The sequence below is a fragment of the Scomber japonicus genome, chromosome 7 (genome assembly GCF_027409825.1).
Source record: "Scomber japonicus isolate fScoJap1 chromosome 7, fScoJap1.pri, whole genome shotgun sequence".
NCBI lineage: Eukaryota > Metazoa > Chordata > Actinopteri > Scombriformes > Scombridae > Scomber > Scomber japonicus.
The window spans coordinates 22,338,006-22,363,251 of NC_070584.1; the positions used below are offsets into that span (position 1 = coordinate 22,338,006).

The 25,246-nt window shown below is 39.6% G+C and overlaps 1 protein-coding gene across 2 annotated transcripts in view; it reads right to left on the bottom strand.

Moving 5' to 3' along the window:
- Positions 1–6,729: 6,729 nt before the first annotated feature.
- The window catches only part of kdm4b (lysine (K)-specific demethylase 4B), a 51,463-nt gene continuing 32,946 nt past the window's right edge, over positions 6,730–25,246 (bottom strand). The window contains exons 9-22 of one of the 2 annotated variants that reach the window (XM_053322042.1): positions 23,364–23,560; positions 22,840–23,078; positions 22,265–22,467; positions 21,861–21,981; positions 20,579–20,739; positions 19,816–20,014; positions 17,826–17,902; positions 16,738–16,793; positions 16,100–16,208; positions 12,298–12,486; positions 11,806–11,982; positions 11,134–11,253; positions 9,109–9,201; positions 6,730–7,912 (exon numbers count right to left, since the gene is read on the bottom strand). In XM_053322042.1, coding sequence (XP_053178017.1) covers positions 7,385–7,912; positions 9,109–9,201; positions 11,134–11,253; positions 11,806–11,982; positions 12,298–12,486; positions 16,100–16,208; positions 16,738–16,793; positions 17,826–17,902; positions 19,816–20,014; positions 20,579–20,739; positions 21,861–21,981; positions 22,265–22,467; positions 22,840–23,078; positions 23,364–23,560 — 2,469 coding nt within the window. In that variant the 3' untranslated portion in view covers positions 6,730–7,384. Of the gene's footprint in view, positions 7,913–9,108; positions 9,202–11,133; positions 11,254–11,805; positions 11,983–12,297; positions 12,487–16,099; positions 16,209–16,737; positions 16,794–17,825; positions 17,903–19,815; positions 20,015–20,578; positions 20,740–21,860; positions 21,982–22,249; positions 22,468–22,839; positions 23,079–23,363; positions 23,561–25,246 lie in introns of both variants that reach the window. The other variant, XM_053322041.1, reaches the window with a different exon arrangement.

A 25,246-nucleotide genomic window follows, 5' to 3' on the forward strand; every position in this document is an offset into this window, starting at 1 on the left:
GAACCGTTCATCCGTTTGATTTCAAACGTGACAGGTGTCAAAGTGCTACGGACACGAGTTAGTGCAGTGTCAAGTTTGACGTTGTTTGGATAAGAAATGTAAACGATATAGATAAACATATTGGTAAAATAAGCACACATTTACTGTTGCCGCTCTAGCCGCTGGCCACTCCCCCTCTCACACACTGAGCACAGCGCAGGACCACAGTTACCCGGGGTTTCCACCAGGTCTGTCAGCAGCGCGAAACGGCTGTGCCGCGGTTTTGCTCCATCCTCTGCCCGGTGTCAACTCACACCGGGCGAGTCACGGCAGCGGAGCTCTGGTAGAGAAATCTGCCTTTTAAAATGAAGTTGCACAGTTACTACAGCCCAATAAAATTCGAGTACCTTTAGGCTACCGTAATTACTGTAGTAGCAGGCAGCACAAAGGGCCGATTTTGTTAACTTCCTCAAATTTAGTTGATTTGGTCATTTTATTTTATGTTTGTGTTTACACCATGTGTCAGTAGGCTACGTAGCTAGATGGTGTCTTTATCTGTCTGTTTTATTTGTTTTTGTTGCTGAAATACAATCGGGAGGCTACACAAGTTTTATTTTGAAAGACTGAGGTTTTATTATTTTTTATTATGTCTGACTTCCTGTCTGGTGCAATGTGCTATGTTGATCTTGATGCGATTTAGAAATGGCTCCGTTAAAAATAGAAGTGCTGCGGAGGCAGCAAATACACTTCAGACCCTCAAAAAACTGGATGAAACTGAAAACACTTCGAATAGCCCAGTCTACTTTGTAGTAAAAAGATTTCAGCTTATTGTTTCGGTTTCACTGTGGCGGTCTGTCCTTTTTCTCCTGTGTATATTAGCCATTAGCAAGCACAAGCTACCACTTTGGTGACTGTGATAATGATAGACTGCTGCAGAAATGAGCAGTGCTACATTGCAATTTCACTACTTTTGTCCAGTGTTCAGTAAAAAAGTTCTAAAACCCCATTTTACACCACCTGCCTAGTACAGAACTGAAGAAAAAATTAGCGAATAGCTGGTGAACATACTGGATCATTTACCAACTAACCTTTCCCTCAGGAGAGCTAAAAGGAGCCTGAATATTGGCCTTATATTGACCTTCAAACTGTCAGTGCAAATTGACTGATTTATCAGATTTACAGCTAACATGTTCCTTTCTGATTCAAACGAACACACTGGTTTTATTGGTGAAGACATTATTTGTAGTGTTTTGAGGAGTTTTCAAGCTGAAATGAATATGCCCTTGTCTTTGACCAGTGGTGTCAACAACAGCGCAGAGATTATGCTAACTGGACACAGACAGCAGAGGAATTAACCATTTGAATTCAATTGATTGCTCAAACACTTTACACTGCCATCCATTGATGGTAAAGAGACAATGCATCTAACAGTAGCGTAACTTAAAAGCCCTCCATGTCTCAAAGAGTTCATACAGATCAGGCACATTCAACAACTACTCAGTCCAGTCCCATTTAAACGAGAGAGTGTTGACAGATTGAGATCCCCTAAGTCATTATGGTAATACTGCTTCAGTGATGTGATTTACTCGGCAGAAATGTAATAAAAGCTTAAGGCTATAATGGAGCCTGTCATATCAACCAGCTTGTCAACGTAATTGCCACTTCCGACTGCAATTAGATCCCACTGCATTCGGTTATTTCCATTTCCATGTGAGTCATTCTGGTAGTCATCAAGCACATTAGAGGTTTCAGTGTCGTCCTCAAGGACATTTGATGGGGACGGCTGTTGCGACCTTTGAACTTCGAGGTGTACTGTCTCTAGAGCTGCAAAGAGACAATGTTCTCTTGGTTATATTTTTAAGAACTATGTCATCCAGTCACATTAGTTCAAAGATAAAATTTTAACATTGAACTATTAATTAATGTAACACAACCACTTGTAAGCTTTGCTTGTCTGCTGTCACATTTGAAGATTCAACCACTGATGTGATTTGTTTTCTGTTAAGGGTTAGGGTTTCGTTTTCTCTCACAACTCAGCTCTGCATACACTCTTTATTAATGCCTATTCTACTGTTGGCTTTGGCAGGGTCTAAACAAATACAGTATGTACTTCCTCTGTGACACATGGTCTCACCAGATGGTGTTCACCTGCCATTAATGAGCTTCAGGGTGTAACACACAGCAGGTTAATGCTATCCTCCACTGCCTTCATGAAGTGGCCTGAAAAACAAGTTGTTAGTGGAAAGACAAGGACATGAACCTACCAAGGCACAGCGAGTAATACCAGCAATTAGACACCCGTGCTGGTGGATGAGAACATGGCATTTAAACGATCAAATATTTGTCTAGTAAAATACAGGAAGTTTACTGTTTTCTTTCACAATGAACTACAATTAGGTCAGCATAAACTTTTGTCCTTCTGAGTCCTCTTCCTCATGTTTCTCCTTAGTTTTACCCCTGGCTGGGTTCAACTGAATAAAGAAATCAAAGTCTGGAGTTGTTAAAGTAATTGCCAAGCTGGCACATCCCCAGTTCCTCTGCAAAGACACAGCGGGCACTTCAGAATGTTAATGGCCACCCTGATCCAGCGAGGGCAATGTAGGCCTGGCATATGCACAGCTAGTAGTGGAAGTGTGTGCGTGTGTGTGTGTGTGTATGTGTGTACATGTGCGTGCACGTGTGTGTCCGCATTAACGATTTGTCCATGGGACCCAGATTTCTTGTTCTTTCAATGACCTTCTCTCTCACCACATCCTCTCTTCACTGGGCTTCTTTCAAAGCTCTTAACACAGAGGAGTCAAAGAGAATCCTGTTAGTGTATCAGGACATGAAAAAAGAAAAACACTGATACTGTTAAAACAGCTCTTGGTGATCTCATTGTGTTGGTTTGTGGTGCATTTTTTATCTTTTTTGGCAAGCATAGACAATGATGTAATTCTTGTTATTTTCCTGCAAAGTTATAATGGAGACAGTATGAGTAAAATGCTAGTCAGTCCCTCAGAATCCAAGAGCAAACGTGTTGTTCTAGAGATACCATTTCACACCATGTTTGATAATCTAACTACCTCATCTTCAGTGGATTTCTCATTGTAGAGAAGTCATGCAGGCTGGCTTCTACAGACATTGTATCAGGAAATGGAAAAGGACACAATAAATTACAAAGCAACTGCTGACAGGTCTGCGACATTAATTAACATAGTGGGTAGAGGGTGTGTGCAGAGAAAGTGGTTACATAAGAAAGCGCAGTGTATTGTGTTATTAGAATATCTGAGGCTGGACTTTCATCATCAGGGCAGTGAGATTGTTTCCTGGTTAAATAGATTTAAGTTGGCTACATGTGAAGGACCCTGACAGCCTCTCTGATGTATAGCATCTGCAGGTCTTAGAGGGTACTACTACAGTACATACATGTAAAGCATTTTGAGGCTCCAGAGAGAGCTACAATAAGTCTGACAAATTGTGTCAAGTGGTTAATCTGAAGTGATGCAAAAATCTGGGGTTGTTGAGTTCGAAGAAGACCTCTGTAGCTTGTTCATCTCAGTTTGAGACTAGCAGCTTCATTAGCTGCTACTAGCATAACCCTAACCCTGTATCTGTGAGATCAAGTAAATGGAGTTTTGTTGCACTGTGGGTAATTAAATTGGCAGATTTTGGCAAAAAAGAAAAATGCCTGCAGTAAAAAAAGAAAAAAGAACTGTGCATCTCTGGTTCTGCTGTCCACAGAGACTCAGACAGTGTTACAGGAGCGCAATGCTAAATCAGTACTCTTTTTTTAAAGTAATACCTTTTCACCATATTTTAGGATGTCCATTATTTTTTTACAGCAGAGCTCTGTGCCCTGCTTACTGAAAGTTTTACCTCATGTGCTGTGTTGGTGCAAAATTAAACAGAAAAAAAATCTATCAACCCTGCTTCATAAAATCACCATTTTAATGCACACAAATAATTCTAGTGGGGAAAAAGCATTCAGGCTAACATGCATAATTCCACACCAGGAGAGGATGTTGTGCCTTCTTGTATTTTTGATCTGATGCTAATAATGATCCATTAATAGTAAACTTTCCTCATAGAGTAATTTATTCAGTTTGCAAAAATGTAAAATGTAGAATTTATTTAGAGGGAGTTTCAGTTGGTCTGTATGCTGGTTACTGCTAATTATATCATCTAAAAATAAGTTGTGTGACGAGCCCAGCAAGCAGCACAAAGACATACTTCCCTGCTGTGTGCTTAATGTGCAAAGCCAGAATTCCTGCCAACAAGGCACTGCAGCGAGAAATAAACAGCAGTGTTGGTGTTTGCACTGCCAATTATTGCAAATACACTTACCAGCTCTTCGTCTGAGGAGGGGGCGGAGGATCATGTCTTGAAAATGCGATTACACGGCATAGAACTGTGGCAACCCTGGTGGCCTTAATTAAAAGTCACCACTAAATTGAATAAAGTAAAATCACCACTGTGTCCTTAAGGAGAAATCATTTCAACTTTGCAAATGTCATGCTGCTTCTGACAATGTTTTATTCATGCAAAATAATGAATCCCAGGATACTGTGATTGGCCTGTTAACACATAAGGTTGTTTCGATATAAAGTTAAAGGTTTTTGAAAGTGGCTATGTTTAGGTTATCATTAGTGATGGAATAATTTAAAAACAGCTGGCATATTTTAAGTCCAAATCACAAATTTAAAGTCTACAAATTTGGATTTAAATATTTTAGGTGGGATTTCATAAAACAGTACACAGACAGTTTTTTATTATGATACAACATCTATGTGCTGATATGGAAACACTGGCCCTTACATGATATCTACATGATTGGAGAAGTCCATCTTTAAAGGTCCTGGGATATAACAGAAAACTAAACATCCTGATGAGTTTGAAAAGGCATTAAAAATGAAAAACAGATTATAGTCGCCTTAGTTCAGATTTCCGTTGTTATCCAGCTCAAATTACAAGACTGTGTAAAAATTAAACACATTTCTTAATTGCAATATGTTGAATCTTGAACTCCTGCTCACTGCAATTTAGCAAGTGCTCCTACATAAGAGTGTTGCCTTTTTTTCTGCTTTCCCCAATCTGTGGGAGGTAAACAGTTTTTACCCCTCATAAGGGTCCAGTTTCTATTAATGAACATATGCAGGTAGCTGCCCAGTAGAGTCAAATTTTCCTACTGATTCAACATGTTTAAAGCAGAGCGTGAAGTGTGAGCAGAGAGCAGAAATTGGACTGAAACTAGACATTGGACCTGAGGTTTACTGAGAGACTCTGATGCTTATGTAAATACTGAGGTAATAGACATTTTCAGATAGACTTTGCCCCAACATCTTTACAGAGGTATTTTTTGATTTATTATCATCTCTGGATGTGTTCGCCAGATTGCAATCAAATTGGTTTTCCAGAATGTCAGGTGTGGTATTCACTGCATTAGTCAAAAAGACACAACCTTGTTAGATTATTTTATCCATTAACCGTTTTCCCAACGGTTTCCTAAAAATGTAAAATATTGAGATTTGCAGTAAGTGATCAAATTTGTTTTCTATCTGTATCACCTATTCATAGATGCTGGTGTGTTTAGATCAAAAGATGGTGGTGGTAGTTGAGGGGGTTTCTCATAGGTTTCCCTTATTGGTACAACGATATAACCAGAGAAGAAATGTTCAAATCTCCAGGCTACTGAACACACAAGACACAGAAGAAGTGGCGACTAGCAACCCACTTTAATCCCTATGAAATAAGTTTTTTTGTAATGGATATCATTTGGACACAGGGACATAGAAGTGTTCCAACATATCAGTTGTAATGACACAGGGGGGGAAAGGGGAATGAAAAGACATTTATAAATTTGATTCACAATACACAAGGCCTGCGGTATGTACAAGGTGACAGTGTTGGGGAAATTCAGTCCATCAGTAGTTTAATGTCTCTGTAGCACCGCTGTAGCACAAAATGGCCATATCCAGAAAAACAAAATAAAACATGTAGTTATCAGCACAAACTGAGTAATATTCCTGTTTTAAACTCTGTAAAAAAAAAAAAAAATTAAAAAAAAAAAGTTCAGATTGACCAAGTTTGTGAAATCAATTCAGAAAATTAACTAGAAAGATAAGAATGTTTATTAAACCTGAAGGAAAGATACGTTAATAGAAAAAAACGGACAACATTAATAATATACAATATTGATTTATACATACTATTTCAACCAAGTATGGTACAAAATATTTCAAGACTTAAGGGTTCCTACATTTTCAAGACTTTCATCCTTTAAATTGATTTTCATAGTTTGCCTAGTTCATGTGCTAACAGGACAAATAACATGTTCAAATATCACTCTATAGCATCGTTGACTTAACTGTTAACGGGTGCGAATATGACAATATACACAACTGGTATTCATTTGCCAATAAGGGCTGACTAATATTTTTTTAAACCATTATCTTGGCTGTTTTAAACTTCCTTAACAGTGCCAAGACTGGGATGTTAAAACTAAATGTATTTTCCAGATGTAGGAACCCTGAGACAGTTTGAATGTGAAACGTGGAGTCGCCAAATGACCACTTGAATGACGTCAATACATAAAAGGTCTCATCTGTTAACTACTGTGTCACATCTTCACAAAAATTCAATGCATCTCGCAGACAAATCTACTCATGTTTGCATTCAATATGTTTCTTCTATTACAATTAATTCTTTCAATATCTGACTAAGACATTTAAATACTGAGTTCCCCCCTACAATACATTTTTACCCCACATACCCCATTTTCCTCTTGCAACAACGAGCTGAAAATGTGTCTGTAATTGACCAGTTTAGTTCCACCAAACAGTTTCAAAGCTGGATTGAAAAATAGATATTTTGTTGCTGGTTATTTGATTCCAAAAAAAAAAAAAAAAGAGAAAGAAAAAAAGTAGTGAAGTCCACCAGGGCCTCACTGCTGAGAGGCTGTCTTAGTAATTAGCTTCCTGTACAAAAAAATGGGAGTGTGCTGTTGTAGAATTAATGCAACGAGGTATGGAGTTGATACCACCCAGAGACGTGTTTTTATATCATGATGGAGAAGAAAAGCACAGCAGCTGACCAAAATCTGAAAAAGCTTAAAAAAAAAACCAAACAAACAAAAAACAAATAATAACATTATTAAATTAAAAAATGCCTTGTCCTCTTTAGCTGCTGCTTCAGAGCAGGCTAAAGCACCACTGCAAATACATTAACTCAAAAATAGAAAAGTAACATGCATTAAAAGAGTGCCTGTGTGTCCGTGTGTTTTCATGCTCCCGCCTTGAGCTCTCAGAGCCGGTGTGGGAAATGTTTTTGCCCATTAATACAGCACTCAGTAGAATCCACCTCCATTAGCTTACTTCCTATTGGCTCAGCCTCCAGTGGCTGAGTAACAACATAGTGGAGTTGGTTTTTAATACAGGTGTCCGTGGCCATCGTATTGAGGGAAATGTGAATGGAGGAGGGTCTCCATATAGGAAACATAGCCGCTGCTCGGCGTGTAGCTTTCAGACATGTGCTGCGGAGGTGGCTGAGGGGACGAGGCGGACAGGAGAGGGTCAGAGTTTAACGTTGACTGAAAAGGGGTAGGGTGCAGAGTCAGCGTGGGGTCCGAAGCCAGGTCTGACTCTGTTTGAGCGTCGGACAGTGTGGAGCTAGTGTCCATTGAGGTCTGAGCGTCCATCTGAACACCGCTGACTGGGGCGGGGGTGTCGCTGAGCTGGGACAGAGGTTGTGAGGTTGGCAGTGCATTAATACTGTGATGTTCTGCTGCTGGTGCTGCTGGTGCTGCTACTTGGGGCGTGCTCACTGGGCAGGTGGGTTGATCTGTCGTCTCCATTGGGGTATCAGCGGGAAGGGCGGAGCCGGAGGGAAGGCGGCGACGTTTGGCTGCTTGGGCCTCATCTGCTGAGGAAACTTCCTCCTGGGGTACAGGTATGGCCTGAAAACACACAGGTACACATTTAGACTGAGGATGTGTGAGAGGATTATTAGTTATATTACATATAGCACAACTGTTAAGACAGATTCTCTGTTATTATGAGCTAAGTATATTTGTTACATTGGTATATTCAGCTTTGCTTTGTAGTGCTGATTACACTATTACACTTACACTCTGGGTAATTTCAAAGACACAACTAAAATAAATAAGGAAAATAAGTACTGTAAGTTGCAGTCTTACTCTTGTTTCAAATAAAAAAAATAAAGTCTTGCAATATTAGAAAACAAAGATATTAATGTTTTTGTATTATCTGCCAAATAGTTCAGAGACTCCAGAAACTCCATCAAACAGTCAAAGCCTGTAAAATATTATCTGGACCAGCTCTGGCAAAAAGTCAAATGTGGTTTATTGTTACAACCCAGCTGCTGGATTGGAGATTCATTCCACGTCAGGTATCAGAGTGATATGAAGATTTCATTTATGGAGAATGCATATTCAGTCTGACACCTGCTGCAACTCTGTTTACAAAAGATCTTCCCCGTCTTTGTTTTTGGTTGTTTTGCAGCAGGTATTGATGCGTGGTTGATTAATGTGCATATTACACATTCATGACAGACTTCATGAGTTCCTGCAAGATTGGAGTTTGTAAACTGTCCCGTTTAATCGTCCAATGTGGGCAGATTTACAACTTGGACGTGATCTGTGGAAACTGTTGTGCGTACAAAGTGTCTTCAAAATTGATTAGGATATCAAAAGTCTACCCACTGTTCTTATTCTGATTCAAATATTCACAGAAAGCCTCACTGGGCATGGCCCTGAATCTGAGTTGTGTCAAAGCTAGATGTAAGTTTCGGAAGAATACCAACAAACTGTAAGCAGATAAAATAGATATCTATTCAAACTAACGACCCACATGTTCCGGCCCACACACAGGAGTTCATCCCCTGTGGGCTGCAAAGCGTTGGTTGTTTGCTTGAATAAATAGTTTTATTTCTGTTTTCTGTAACTTCCTTTGTATCCTTTTTTTATTTAACAATACAAGTTATTGTTGGGCTGCACGTATTATTACTTTCATCTGCATCAATCCAATCTACTGTTCCAGTTAAGCCAAATATCAGCCTGAAGCACTTTGACATACATAACCTACTTCCGGCGTGTGAGCAAATACAGGAGCAGAGTTTCAGTAAAATACTCACAAGACGGGCTCGGACCCTCTTGGGCAGCTCCTGGTCCAGCTGATGGATCTCTGAGTGTTTTAGCATCAGCTGACTCTGGTCCTGAAACTCAACCTGGGTAGATATGAGTAAACTTTGGGTTAATCTCACAATATTTGTAACACACTAATTAAGCAGGCAGTGTTTGAAGATAAATGTACAGAAAGTATACAATGTAGTATGCAGATTTTATGTTATGTATCACCTATAAGTAGAGAACATAGTTTGGCAAACATAGAGGAGGATGAAAACATAAGAGAGAATATATTAGGAGGAAGCTACATTGTTAGCATTGTGAGGGAAGGCACAAGAAAAGAGTAGCAGGGTTTAATGAGTAAACACCAATTCCAGAAAAGTCACAGGTAGGATCCCTGGTTCCATCAACAACCTTGTGCTCCTGTCAAAATGTCCCTGACCATGACACTGAACCCCAAAGTAGCTTACTGACTGGATACCAGCATCAGCTAAGTGTTTTAAATGTAAATGTAGATTTTTAAATCATTTTGAGCAAAAACAGGGACAAGGTCAGTGTTGTCGCTCCCTGACACAACAACCAGCTGGAGGCTTGTTTTTGAATCATCTTAACAGCATTCTTGCTCTCTAACTGGATCCTCAGTAATGCAGCCAACAAGCAACACTGAGGAACTCATTGCGAATACAGACAAGAAATTAAATTGTGGTGCATTTAAGATCTGAAGTAACAACAAAAAAAGCCCAAATGTCTTTAAGAACATCTCTCAGTGTTAATGTGATGTTTTAATACAGAGATGGAGTGATCCAGCCAAAGCTCTGCAGCTTTTTCACTAAAGGCGTTTTCACACCAACAGCAGTTAGTGCGTTTTAATCGAACCATAGTTCGTTTGACTCCTTGTTTCGGTTCATTTGTGCTTGTGTCACTTTGAAAATGCCCAAAGTGACATGCAGTGTCTTTAAACTATGACCCTACTCCCTACTTGCACCAGGTGTATAAACATGTAAGAAAACCTAGAATAACAAAATCAGCGTTAAGTCATTAAGATGTACACTCTCATTTAACCTCGGTTGCTAATGCATTCTTGTGTATATCGGTGTAAATGACTTTCAAGATGGCTTCCTCTGACACTAGCTTCAGAATCTTTTTCAATTATGTATTTTTCACTTAGTCAGCACATTCCTCAGCATGTACCAGCGATGCTAAATCTCTCCACTTCATGTTTTAATGCCACACTGTATCAAACGGCTACTCTATAATCTACAAGTGAAGCCAAGCTTTTCCCATGTTGATAAATACCAGATCAGGAGAACCGAACCAGCGGGTGGTAAAGTCATTAAACCAAGTGTCTAATAAATTCTCTTTGCAGAGAAATGAATAAAATCTAAATAATGTGGTTTCATACAGAGCGCTGGACCAACAGTGTTTTCTGCACCAAACCTGAGTAAAACATGCTTTTTACTGTTTGATGCAGCTTGGAATGATTTATAGTTACACACATTACAGTTGGGAATTATATGCATTGCTCAAAGCTATTTTGCTGCACTGATATAACTTTTTTCTCTCTCTAAATACTGATTCTGATGCCTCAAGTCAGAGGAAATGCTGATACTGAATGCCAATCTGGTACAACTGCTCTCCTAAATTTAACATTTGCTACCTCACCATACAGAAACTTGAGTTTGAGAATAACGAAACAGCAGAATCGCTTTTTAACAACATTGATGAAGAAACTGCACTTAATAAGGATCAATCACATTTCTTATCAGCTTGATAAAGTGAATATACGGGCAGATATCAAACAGCTGGATTGGTGCATCACATATATCAAAATTTTAATAGCAGTTGCAGAGGGATTATTTTTCATTATTTTACTCAATTTACTCGATTTAGAAATCTAAACTGGTGACCTTCTGGACACAAGCCTGATTCTCTAACCACATGCTGACTGCAGTCGTCTTGATTATTGACATTTAAACAGGTTCAACAGTGAATCTATGATATCATTTCTCGTAGTTATGTTTTGTTTTTCTCACCTGGTAGAATTTGTGGATGTGCTCTTTGACAAAAGAAGCATTGAGGACCTGACCCTCAGGTGTGCTGACCACAATCAACTCCCCCACCTCAGGAGGACCACTCCGCAAGCAGTCGTGACTCTGGAGGAGGCAAGAATGCATGTTTTAAAAAAATGACATTTAAGAGATCTACATGTGACATTTTATAATGGACCTGATTTACATACATTGTTGTCTGAATATTTGCAGCTAATAGACAGTATGGTTTTTTCCTGCTGTGAAATTATAGGCTTTCTGTAATGTCTCTGTTGTTAAACGCAGACGTAAGACCCGGTATCTGCAATTCAAACTCAAGTATTATATTGGGCTACAAAAAATTTATATCAAGTTATTTGATGCATGAAAATTTTTTTGATTCAGTTTTTATTTTCTTTGTTTGAGTCAACCTCTTTCTAATAACTGGATTTAATCCTTTGCTGATTTAATATCATTAAAGTTATGTTTGTTAAATGTTGGCAGTGACTAATTAAAAGGTTATTTGAATTTATATTCAATCAGTATATTTTCCATTTATCAAGATGTTTAAGCTACAAAGCACACAAAGTTGTTAGAATATTACTGTGGTTTTAACAAAAAGTTCTCTTTGTAAATTGTGCACAGGAAGGAATCTAACGCGACTGTAAGAGCACTCACTAGTATGTTTTCTGGGTGCAGATTGTCACAGTATGACCCGTCTTCAAAGTTGACCTCGTAGAACGTCTGCGTTGCTATGCCGATGATGGTGCAGTGGTAGTACCAGCCATCACTGTTGCGACCAATCACCCTCTGACCCAGGTTCAGACCCTGGATGCTTTTGGGTGCTGTCCGAGGCTGAGGGGAGAAAAACACAGATAAAGAACTTGAAGTTAAGATAGGATCAAATAGATCAAAACTTGCTACATCTTGTGTGTGCTCATCCAGTCTGACTTCCGTGTCTTAAGAAAAATACAGGAAAGGTACATTTGTCTTTTGTCAAAAGGCTTGAATTCAATTGTAAAACAGCTATTAATGCAGGGAGGGGCTCGGAAATATATGGAAATAGTCATCTCTGTGAACTTCTATTAAGTTTGAGTTTCCGCAAACTGATGCTTAAAAACTATTAAAACTGTCTCAAGTAGGAGTAACAATTATATGAACTGCACTTACCTTTGGAGTAATCCTTTTATGCCTGTGGCAGGTGACGGATACCACATAGGGCCAGTCGGCTGGCGTCATGACTACTCCAGCAATTTGGGCGCAGGTGACATGGAAAGAGGTGGCGCAGTTCTCATATGAGCACTGGATGCAGGCGCCGCGGTTCTGGTTGGCGTTCTTGCCGTGGCAGAACACACACTTCTGCAATGAAGAAAAAAAAAAAAAGAAATAAAAGACTTTAGTTGATAATTCAGATTGGAGACAAATTTTCTTTCTTTCACGGGCATTCAAGAACCACAATAAAGTTGTTCTGGTCCTGTGGTTCAGGTTGTTGCAAAGTAAAGCACTAATTAGTTTCTACCAATGCAAGTTTAGCTGTGCAAACACTGGTTTCATGATCACAGATCCTACTGTTTCAGTGAACTTAACGTTGCCAAGGTCAGAATTTTATTAATGCAGCGAAAGCCCCAACACTGTTAAAGTTCCCTCTGAGGTGGCTGATGTTGATTATATTCATAGGAACCACAAAAAGCTTTAAAAAATTGTGTCCAAAAAGGGGTAATGTCAAATAATTGTCTGACAGAACTGAACAGAATGAACATCACACTGTTTCAAAATCGCAGAGAACTGTCTCCAAGAAGGTTAAAACACGGACAAGTTTTAAACGTCAAGACTCATTTCACTCCTCTAGTCTGGCACATAGACACATTGCAGGATTTGTAGGGCATCTCATGAAACAGGGGCTGTGGAGGAGTCAGCAGTGTAACCACTTTCTCCTCTCAGATCTTTGATTCTGTTTGGCGCTCTAACAGGTTTCCACTCATTAAAAATAGAATGGATGTCTTCAGCTTTGCACATAACGTACCGGTGCAGTCATCGGTGTCAGTAGCGCGGTGAGATTCTTCTCCTGACTCACAGAATGTGTCAAGACTTTCTTAAAGAGCAACTTCATATTAGTTAATAACAGCAGCTTGAACTGCTACTTTGACATCTTTTTTTTTTCCACTCTTTCCCGTTGCATCCATTTTGGCGTTTTGCATCACTTGTTCATCTCCTGCTCTTGCACAATTCTTCAATATATTTGCTATTCTCTCTTGGAGCACTTTCACCTTCAAATCCCTTCATTCCATCCCCACATCCTGAGTGTGAAATTACTGCCAGTCAACCACATCTCTGGTCTACTCACTGCAGAGCCACATTGCCAGGTAGCACCCTGCACAACACTGCCTTCATTCAACATTTCAAAATGACTTCAAATCCTTCAGCCCTCCATGTCTCCCTCTCATTGTCTTGACACATGCCTTCTTAAGCCTTCATTTGTCCATGGATTCAGGTTAAAACGGAGAGAACAAAAGTGAGACAGATGAAAAGCTGGGATGCAACAAGGAAAGGCATGTAAGGCAACGTGGTCTGTCATATTGAGTTATATTCTCAATACACCAGGGGCAGCATCTGGTGTGTTTCAGAAACATTATCTCACTTCAAAATCCCAATGAAAATATTTTTTGTTTGAAAAATCACCTGCCAAGCAATAAAATTGATTAGAGACAAACAGAGTAATATGTTTTAACTCATGGCATTGTGCTTAACAAACAGACTCAGCCCATTATCCCTTTTTCTTTGACAAGTTGCTTATGTTGATGTGACTGGTATCTTTCAGTATGTTTTTATTGTGATTAATCATCGTCCCACACAGCCTGTTTTTCCAATCCCTCTCGCTCTCATTCTCATCCTTCCTTGTCCATCCCTCTTGTCTGTGTCTCCACTGTTTGACAAATTACACAGCGAGCATCTGTAGCGCGGCGCATGGCCGATCAATAAGAAATAAAAATTCTTTATTAAAGTGCCAATACTTCATTTTTGTACAGGGGCAGAAAAATGTACAACTGCTTTCAACAGGGCTCTGCTGTTTGATATTTCACCAGCTGCTATGGTTTATAGTTTTTCACTGGCTACTAATGTTTTCGATGCAAGTCACAGACAGGCAGTGACAGCAGAGCTGCAGAGAAGAAACATTACATGTATTGTTATTGTTACCTCATTCCACCTCGCTGCTTTTATATTTACATTTTATCTGCATTTCAAAAACAGTTGCAATTTGAGAGAAATCAACCAGATCCTGTTTTTTTTTATCATTAAAAAAAGTTAATAAATGTTCAAGTTTGTCCAAACACCAGTGCCACTATGAACTTTGACATGTTTTTTCATTCTGTAATTATTCCTCTGTTTCATACTAGCCATTAACACAATTTCAATGTAAGCGAATATGTAGAAAATCCACAGTCTTTGTTCTGTGTAAAATGTATTCAAAAGTTTATTTGAAGCTAATATGAAGCTTAAGCCGTCCAAATTAGTCAAATCAAGTCAATTTCTTTCACAGTTAGTCTTTTTAATGCCAAATCCACTCTTTTTGTTATAATCCTTCTAATGTAGCTGAATAGCAGACGGGATCTTCTCATTTATAGTATGAACTGAAGAACAACAGCAAGCAATCGTCATGTGGGCACCAGACTATTTTTTCAAGACAGACTTGAACATTTTAACCTATTCTTCAAAGTGTTTGAAGCCAGCATGTGCAGCATTTGAACATTTCTGAGTAGCGCTCGAGAGGCCCCACTGTAACAGACATCAATGAACACTGTTGGTCACGAACTTTTCAAGTATATTACTCCACAACTCCAGAGATACGACAGTAGCGAGTAATGAAACTGATACAAATATTGTTTTGGTTTGTTTCTATATTTAACAGCAGAATGGACTTGCAGTAGAAGGTAGCAAACCACAGTTTTAAAGATTGTGTTGATAATTTATTTAAGCAGCCTGCCTTGCCTAGCTCCAGGCAGTTTTCCCACAAGAACAGAAATCTACCCCAGGTGCAAAATACAACACTACTTTTGGGAATGGAGCTTTGGAGGACTTGTGCAGAGTTACAATGCCAGAGAAATTTTGAAATCACAAAGTTGAGAAGCAGCTATTGTGAAATCGCTCTAAACGTTCAAAGATGGGGGTGAGACGCAGATTGCTGAACACAGTCCAATATAAACTGGTTCTAAGGGTGCGTGTTCACATTTGATTAGCCCAGTCATCGGAATCATTAGACCGCAAAGCTTCTTCTCGTGGCCTTTTAAGAAGAGATGGAGGAAACCTGCTTTGACAGCACTCGGATGCAAATGTCACCCAGCTTGTCTTTGATAGATTATTCAGAGAGAAGGGGAGGGAGAGAGGTGACATTATTTGTAGATTTGTGATAATGCACCAGCAAGCAGTGCTGCTGCCTGTGAAGTGGGATCAGGTGAATGGAGGGGTGAGCAGATCCTGGGGAAGGAGAAATGGAGAGAAAAAACAGAGGGAGGGAGCTGTGTTCAAAGACGCGGCAGCAATGGGGAAATTGCCTCCTGCCCACGGGATCGATGCAGTTCATTTGGCGCAGTGAGAAATGACAGCTGATTATTCAGCCATTCCCCTCAGCACATCTGTTTTACCCCATGTCCTCCACAGCTCGCAAAAACACGATCTATCCATCCACCAGGGAAGGAGGGAGGGTAACGGAGAGAGTGATGGATATAGACGCAGTGAGCAAGAAAGACAGTAATTTGGTTTAATGTAGGAAGAGTCTGTAGAGTAAGAAAAGGAGATCAGGGATGAAGAGAGAAATTCATAACAGCTGCAGTGAGCAATGAGCACATAGAAAATGGTAATTTTCTGCAAAGAGAGAGGCCATTATTAAGTAAGTAAAGATATTTTTTCCTGATGGTTTGACATCCCTTTACACAATGAAAGCATGAAGCGTTTCTTTGTCTGTGCCTCAACTTACCAGATTCTTGCGTGTTTCTGGAACAGCACTGACGTCCACTGGCTCTCTCTCGATGGCGTTAACAAAGCGAGCTTCAGCCACAGCGATGGCACAGATGACGTGGACCCACCTAGTCACAGAAAGAGACACCACAAAAACGTTACATTTTTGAAGATCGACAAATGTAGAACTAATAGTACTACAAGGCTGACAATGCTGTGGTCAGTAATTGTCAACTGAATTTTCTGTGTTTGCCTCACGAAGTCTTTTCAAAATTGCATCAATCCATGATGGAAACTAAATAAGTCAGCATTTACAGGACAACAGTAGTCTCCAAAACTAGACTGAACTTTTGTTTTGAATGGAAACTTATGTCTTTTTTCCGTTTCTGTATGAGCAATAATAACAGCTACCATGAAGCTTTGTCAATTTAGGTAATGCCCCCCCCCCCCCCCTCCCCCCTATTTTTTGACGAACCGCAAGAAAACAAAGACACTATCAGAAAAAAAATCCTTTGGAAAAATGGAAAGTGAATAAATATTAATTTACATTTGTCATAATGAGTTGTTTTTGTTGTTGCTTGTTTACATCCCAGGTTTTGGCTTTTGTGACATTGTTAGAGAAAAACACATGACTAAATCCAAGAATGTGCCACATACCGGTTGTCTGTGGTAGTCTTCAAAGCTCCTCCCCTCAAGTTACAGAGACAACACTCCTGGAAAACAAAAAGCAAATGAAAATGAAGTTTGGGCAGCAAGTGAAAAGCAGAACACAATAGCACAGTTCCCATACCATGGCTAATTTAGCCTGTTTCTAGACATTATTAGTATCATAATAGCTGCTAGTCATGATTTACTCTTTTCAACAACATCTTTACAACACACACACACACACACACACACACACACACACACACACACACACACACAGTGTGTATCTCTCTTTCCTTCTCAGTTTCTCTCACTCTCTCTAATAAACAATAACGGAACCTGAACTTGATCACTGCACTTGTAGAAGCAATAACTTCACTCTCAGTGATGTCAAGTCAAGTTCATACCTTGTCCTTCGTCATAGGAGATACAGACACACAGGAGATGTGATCATGTACAACAAAAGGTTACATTGAATGTAGCACACCAGAATAAAAGGCCCCAACAAATAGCACCACTCAACCAGACGTGCCAGTCCGCTTAATGTTAGTCTTGCAAGTCACTGTTTACACGGCACACTGAAAACTCCAATATTGATTAGAAAATAATCACAACATGCAATAGCACAACGTGCTGTCATCATAAAAATAAACAGGCTACAGTAGATGCCTACTTGTCAGACAAAAAAAAAAAAAACAGTCTGCTGTGATGACCTACTTCTGTGTTCTTTTTATTCTTTCCTGTGGAGGTGTGTATGCATACACATCTCCCCACCTCACCCCAGTCCATTTACTGTGTCATCATAGCCTAGATACGTGTCATCTCTACTGTCACACTAGCAGGAGAGCTGACAGTCAATTTCTGATTTTAATGTTATTTGCTCTCATGTTCAGCCCTTCACTTAGATTTTTTTAAATGGATATTTGATATGGTCTATGGGTAAAGCAACATAAATCACTGTAAGGGGGATACACAGCTTTGTCCCCACCTGGGATAAAAAAAATAATTCACTAGATGCAGATGGGAAGAAATCCCCCCCCCCCCCCCCCACACACACACACCATTTCTTTTTAGAGTTTCGTAATGCTGCTACTCACCACTGTCCAGGCACCTGCTGCACACCTAGAGCACGTCCACGACTCACCGACAGAGTCTGGCTTCACACCATAACAACCTGTAAGAGAGGAGAGCTTGAAGACCTCACAACTGTATCCCACACATATCACATTTAATGGACACTTTACTAAACACTTTCCCATTTTTCTAATTGTTATGATTTTGTCTCATTTTGTTTTTTTCTGTAAAGCATTTGACAGCAAACTTTCACACTTACGACATATAACCCTTGCAATTTTTACATCATCGTTGGCAATCTAAGCTCCTAAACCAAAAGTCCTGCCTTTACAAAACACCTAGACAGGTCTGAATGATTTTTAGTTGGGTGCCCACTCCAAAACAATGAGGATCAAAGGGATGGAGCACAGAGCTGGTGTTTCTGACAGGAGTTCTTTCTGCTTCATGTCCTCTTATCAATACAAGTGCTGCTTCCCCAGCTGAGCCCAGCTCTTCCCTGGATGCCTAATGAACTTGCCTTTCTGAAGGTACTCCAGCTTTAAAGGATAATAAGAGCCCAGGAGGGTTTGTGTGTGTGTGTGTGTGTGTGCGTGTGTGTGTGTATGCAATTTATCTGGCTGTATGTGTTGACTGACACAAAACATTCATACATAGAGACATTTTAAAATGACTGACATTATTACATAAGCTACTCTTTTATTTTTAAGTACACACACCCCCTTGCAAGTAAGTGCATGTTTCTTTTTTAAATACACATTTTTGGTTTAGTCTAGCTAAATGATGGTAACATTTGGCAATGAGAAGTAGAACCAAGCACACAGAGATCCCCAGAGCTAAGTCACTCACACAATGTTAACAAGCTGCTTGTCCTTTCACGCTTTGCTTTGACAGAAGTCATACACCCTTAAAAGTCTACTTTCTTTGTGCAAAACACTGAAATGCAGAAAGCAGGGTAAACAAGAGCTGGGGAAGTGTATGGTGTAATGCCTTCAGAGAGGCCTGTGTGTTTCTTGAGCAGCATCTTGGCTAGTTTAACCCGAGTCAAGAAGAGTTAAATTGGGAGGTCTTGCTGCGCGTGGCAACAGGGGAATTGAGCCGACAGTTTGTTGCACGGCTGTGGTGGAAACTCATCTTCTGCGCTTCCTATTTTCCCAACAGTAGTCTCAAGAGTCCGGGGGTAAAAAAAAAGAAGAAGAAGAAGAAGAAAAAAAAGAAGATGTGAAAAGAGTAGTAGTGGAGGATTCTGGGTGTTATAAATCAAACATTGCAGTAAGCCCACAGCTGCAAGTCTCCCACTGCTGAACAGAATCAAATACAACTTTTCTACAACAACAAACAGGAAACAAAAAAAACATATTCCTGTTTTTTTTTTTGTTTTTTTTTTTAAACATTTCAGTATTAACCATTACATTTGAAAGATCTCCCACAACTCTTCTCCAGTAGCCTATAACATATTTTTTTTCAACTCGACTGTTTTTGTGTATTTTGCCTTCATCGGGGTGGTATCTGATAGCTGAAAATGTTGGATAAAGCATGCCGTACTTGAGAAGAGGTTTAATGGACTTGCATTGAGACTCACACTGTTCTGAATCACAATATGTACTACCCAAAATTGAACCATAGGAATAAACTTGGAAATTGGTGAAGCGGCCCTTTACATATATAAATAAAAAATTAAAAAATATCAATAAATAACATGCAACTACCAAGAGGTAATCTAAGCTAAGCTGCTCTCAGTGGCTGAACTCACACTTCCTGGGGCGGCTTCACAGTAAAAGCTGTTATCTAATTCTCTTTGCTGCGAAGCTTCCCGCAGCTACAAGAGTGTTGACTTTTCATTATCAGAATACAAACACTTTGCACACCCGCTACTCGACAACTGCCATTGCTTCTTTATCCCTGAGAGGTACTGTAGCAGGATTTTTTTTTTTTTTTTTTTTTTTTTTTTACAGCTCATCTTTGGATATCATCTTAAATGAAGATGATATCCAGGTACAAATCGACCTTACTTACTGGCATGAACCTGCATGTGGCAAGAAGAACAGCGAAGCAGAAGACTAGTCCCATCCTCTCCGATGTGGTAGTTGGTGGGTGGAGGCTCAGTATTGCCTGCTCCAACGCTGAAGCACATCTCTGGGACCAGAGGACGAGTTAGACTGCCATGACGGGGAAGAGAGGTGCGCTGGCTGTCACTGAAGATTTCTTTGTGTGGCTGAAAAGGCAGCCGGAAAAAAAGATGATAAATTGCATTAAATTGATGTTGGTTTCTGACTAGCAGGAATAAATAAATAATGCCATGTTTATAACTGAGCCATATTTAGTATCAGCATAATCTTTAAGAACACTCCAGATGGTGTCTAAGAAAAAGTTGAAAATCAATGTCCACTTATCACCTTTCCTGGAGCTTTCAAATGCATCTCACAATAACCTCTTGGTAAATTTGAATTTGTATACAAGTAGAAGATAATTAGTAGATCTTGAGATAATGCACTTTCAACAAAATACTCTTTTTCCTGTGTCTAGAATGAACTGTCTTGCTCAACTGTCAAATTGTATTGTACAATTCTTGGCATTAGCAGTCACAGAGAAAAATGGTTTAAAGTCTTTTCTTTGTATTTTTGGCAGTTTGAAGTTCCTTAAATTAACTACACAAAAGGTACTTTTTGCCATTGCTGTTGCAGTCCTTCAGTTACTGAACTCCTGCACCTCAGACTGCTAGTTGACCAACATTAGTAATACCAATCAACGTTCTGCACTATAGATACTGATTCTGTACCTTTGTGTATGGACAGAAGAGTGAGCAGATAGCACAGTGTGGTTGGAGTGCTGCCACAGCAGCATTGAAGGCCTTCTCTGCCAGGAAGTTGGGTGAGCGATTCTGCCATAGGTGCTCCTGTTTCTTCATGTCACTGTCCAGTGGCATGGGGGAGGACAGCTCTGAGGGTTTAAAATAAATAAATAACTATATATATTAAAGGAGGCGATCCTGCAGAAGAGGACAATCAACTTCTGACGTAAGTGACACATACTGAAACAAGGATTTTTGAAGACTGATAGTGATTTTATTTTTCTTCAAAATGCAGATGTAGCATTTTGCAAATGTGCAGGAATCTTTCTGATAAGCAAGACAAAAAATCGGCACATTCTGTTTCAGACAATTAGAACAACACTTGATATGATTGGCCAATGAACAGACACAGCACAAGCATGAAAAACTTGCTGTTCTGGGTCTAGAATCAAGTTTGCAGTGAAGCCCCTGAAGCTACTGATCCAAACCATTTGTCCAGACCTGGACTTAAGGCAGGGAGATCTTTTCACAAGCTGGCCATTTTACTCTTCCTTCTCTCCCCCTACTGGCCCACTCTTTCTCATTGTCCCCCATCCACCCTTCTGAAGGACAGGCCTTGAATCGGGTCCCCTGCTGCTGACTTAAAGTGACTTTGAATGCAGGTAATTGGAAGTCATGATCCTTGGATCAATAAGTGTCAGTCAGGAAATTAAGAAGAAAAAGACAGATGGGAGGGGAGAGAAAATAGGCCTCACACTCTGGATTTCATTATCCCCACTGGGAGCTTTAATCCTGTTTGCTTTTCTATCTCCAGATCGATAATCAAAACAAAAATGGTGTCTTCTTCAATCTAAGTACCATGATGGAGAGGACAACGAGTGAATAATGAGGGGGACCAAGAAAAATAAAAGGTGATGGATAGATGCGTGGATGTGTCAGGGCCAGAGTTCAACTGATATGGATTTCTGTTAGATAATCTTTTAGTAATGAATATGCTGATAACTGACCGTCTTTAAATGTGACTATTTTCATGGCAATCTATTCACTGGATTTGTATTCATGTCAAGGAAGAATGATCAGCTGACACTGCAGTTCTCAAATGACATTTATCAATCTTGTAGGTGTGTTAATGCTATTTAAAAGAAGGGTGACTCATCTGTGACTGGGAAAACTATACTGAGTTTAAACTGTGAATATTATTTACAATAATACATACTTGAGAGTAAATAAATGTGCAGTTACAAAACACAAAACCATTGTTGATGTTTACCTTTGTCTATTGTAGGGTCTTGCTTGACGATGGACAGAGGGGACCGTGTGGGCGGCTTGCTAAGGGGGTGACGGCGACTCTTTTTGACCTCTGTTGGCATCTTCATCTTGGAGTAGCATGCCTAATAAAACATACAGTTGTTATTTCACATTGTCTTCAAAAACTGTGTTTTTAACCTTGCTATAAACCTTGCTCAGGAAAAGTAAATAAATAAAATCTTTCCAATATAGTTAAGAATTAATTTCATTTCATTTTCAATTTGTGCATTAAACTTATACCAACAACTGTTTAAAAAAAATGTAGTACATTTTTGGCAAAACAAATTTATACCATCCATTAATTAAAAGACACATTTAATTGACATCAAGAAGTTCAGTCAAACAACTCACTTGGGTGGCACTCACATCCAGCTTGTTGTCTGCTGGGATGTCACTCGCACCCACAGTAATCTTTGAATTATTGTTTCCAGATGTAGCAAACTGCTCAAATGCATCCTGGAACCCAGTGCTGGAGCTCTCAATATTTGACATCTTTTTCTGCTTTTTCTGCTTCTTTTTCTCAATGTCTTCTGTGACGTTCTGCGGTTTGGCCTCGGGTTCTTTTTCTGCTAAAGAGAAATAGAGAAGAAAGAAAAAAATTCAGAGGAGTTTGGATGGTTCATCAAAAACTTTACGGAGGGTGAAAAGGTGACAGATTGGATTAGGTGCAGTCATTATGAGGGTGGGGACTGAGCTTTGAACTCAGAGGGTTCCATCTTAAATGATTTTAAATTAAAATGGAGTTATCCACACTTCATGCTGCCGCTGCAAAAAATTCCATGAATCCAGAGAGGTAATAATTCAAAAGGCGGCGACTGTGTGGGTTTTGATCAAGTCCATTTTTATCTAGTGCTGTGCTCTATGCTTTGACCTATGCTTGGAAACAACTCTTACATTCTTGTTAAACAAACTGCAATCTAAACTGCTTTCTAACTCCTTACCTTCTGCAGTTGAAGTCTCTGCGGCTTTAGCAGCAGCCTCCTTCTCCTCACGCTCCATGGCCTCCAGGGTCATCATAGCTTCTTTGGCGAGACGCTCCTCCCTCTCCTGCCTCCGCTGGGCCTCGCGCTCCTCAACCTGACGCTGGTAGTCAGCAGCATCCAGCTGGATGCCCTCCTCTGCCAGCACCTTCACCTCTTCCAGCTTTAGACGACGGACCTGCTTCATCTTTTGCATGGCCCTGTGATAGTGCAAAGAGACAGGGTAAGTAAAAACCTCATATACAGTAATATCCTTTTGAGAACACACATACATTTGATGTCTTTGGCTGAGTATGTCACACATATAGATGACAATTTTAGAATTATTGTATACAAAACTGTGAACATATACACAATCCAACTTTAAAAAAAAAGTTTTAATGAAAATAACTGACATACATACTTTGATGTTTATCACTGCATGTGTTCCACTTGTATCCTGTGTATGAAAACCTTCTGAATTAAAACAATGCATGTGGCCTCACCTTCGCAGGAGGTTGGCTCGGAAAGTGACACGATGCTGCCTCCAAGTCTCCAGTTCAGGGCTGCTGAGCTCAGTGGACTTAAGGTGGTCCAACACTGTGGTGTCTTTGCCCTGCTTCCACAAGTCATAGCGATCCGGCTGCAGGCAGCGCACAAACACATCCATGGAGATCTTCACCATGTCCTTACGGCAGGTACACTGCATAAGAAAACACAGGCAGAAAAAAAGAGGACTGTATGTTAGAGTAAGGGTTAACTGCAGGTAGAGCATGAAGTGAACTCTACTGTCCACTGTTAAAAAGGTGAAAAGTTCATTTAAAGTATTTCAGAACTTAATACCACAGTGGTAGAATTCTGGTCTAAGTCAACATATGATCAGAGCAGGTGTTACAGATGATATTTTTAGTTCCACTTTGCAGATTTTTGACTTAAAACTCTGCAGTGAATGATCAAAAGAGAATAAATCTTGATTGATAGTGTACATGCTGATGCAGTGTCAAGTAGAAGGAACACCAGGTTTATGAACAGATAAACAGAATCAGGTCAATTCTTAAGTCGTAGCAGTAACTATAAAGACAAGTTATACACTGCTAAAAGCAGCGATTATTATAACCCTGTGGGTGTAAAATGAAGAATCAAGAAGAGGTCCAAGTTCAAGATCTTATTTACAAAAGAGCTGAGTATATTCTGCAGAATAATACTAAAGGAATATGAATATATACATAGCTTTTATAACTTCCTATCTCCCTCATGAACCATTGCTCTGCATGTCATCAAATCACTAGCTCTCTTCAACTTCTGGCACAACCAGAACTTTCCCAAATATCAGCACCAGGAAACATGTCCTATCTGGCATAGACAATAGTCAAATGTTCCGGTCACTGCAACCTTCTTTCTGAGAAAGGTTTGCCTAAGAAATAAACATGCTGTAGTGATTTTATCCTTTTAAGGAAATCAATTGGAGGCAAATGATCATTCCTGGATGAGGGATTTGAAGTGTATCTGCCAAGAGTAAATATGGGGTAACTGAATACATCATTTATGACCAAACTTATTATGAGCTTAACAGCTGCAGGCTCTCTATCTTCTAAAGCCCCCAATCCTATCTTAACACTCATGAGAAAAAAAAACAGTTAGTTCTGTGTGGTTGTACATCGAGGAAATGTACACTAACTGAAAGTCTTAGTTCGTAAGACTTTGGTAAATGTACTTTGTAGATAGACAGCCAAATCTTGTAAACAATCAAACTTCAAGACAACTTCAACAATTTTAATAATGGCAATAACGGTCAATTAATTATTCACCTGACTGGAGTAAGGAGTAGTAAAGAGATCAAGCTGTTAAATTAAACTAAAAAGCTGTATATAAGTGAAAAGGAAATATCAGTACAGCAGAAAAAAAACAAATCAGAGAAAGAAGGTTTCGAATGAAGAAAACGAAAGGTGGTAGATGAAACAAATGATGGGGGAAGGAGAGGGAGATGAAAAAATTAGTTTTGTGTCTGGCCCTATTATTTTTTGAGCTGTAGTGAGAGCCTTATGTTCAATTACGGGAAACACAGCAGCTCACCCTCCCCAGCAAAACAATATCCAACCTACATCCCATCTAGACACCACTTGACAGACAGAAACATTAAAATATGGTGCGTGGTCGATGGTGTTGGAGCAGGAAGAGAGAGGGCTGAGCAGGGTAAGTGAACATGGTTACAGCTGATTGTTACCATCATGAAATCTTTAGTGAAAACAGTAACACGCCAGGGAAACTAACAAACATGAGATGAATATTGCTATTACACTTATTGTGCCTGACAAAATCTGCTATTTTCATTTGTAGAAAAGATACAGTAGCTCATTGATTTTTATGAAACTATTAAGAGGTTACAGTG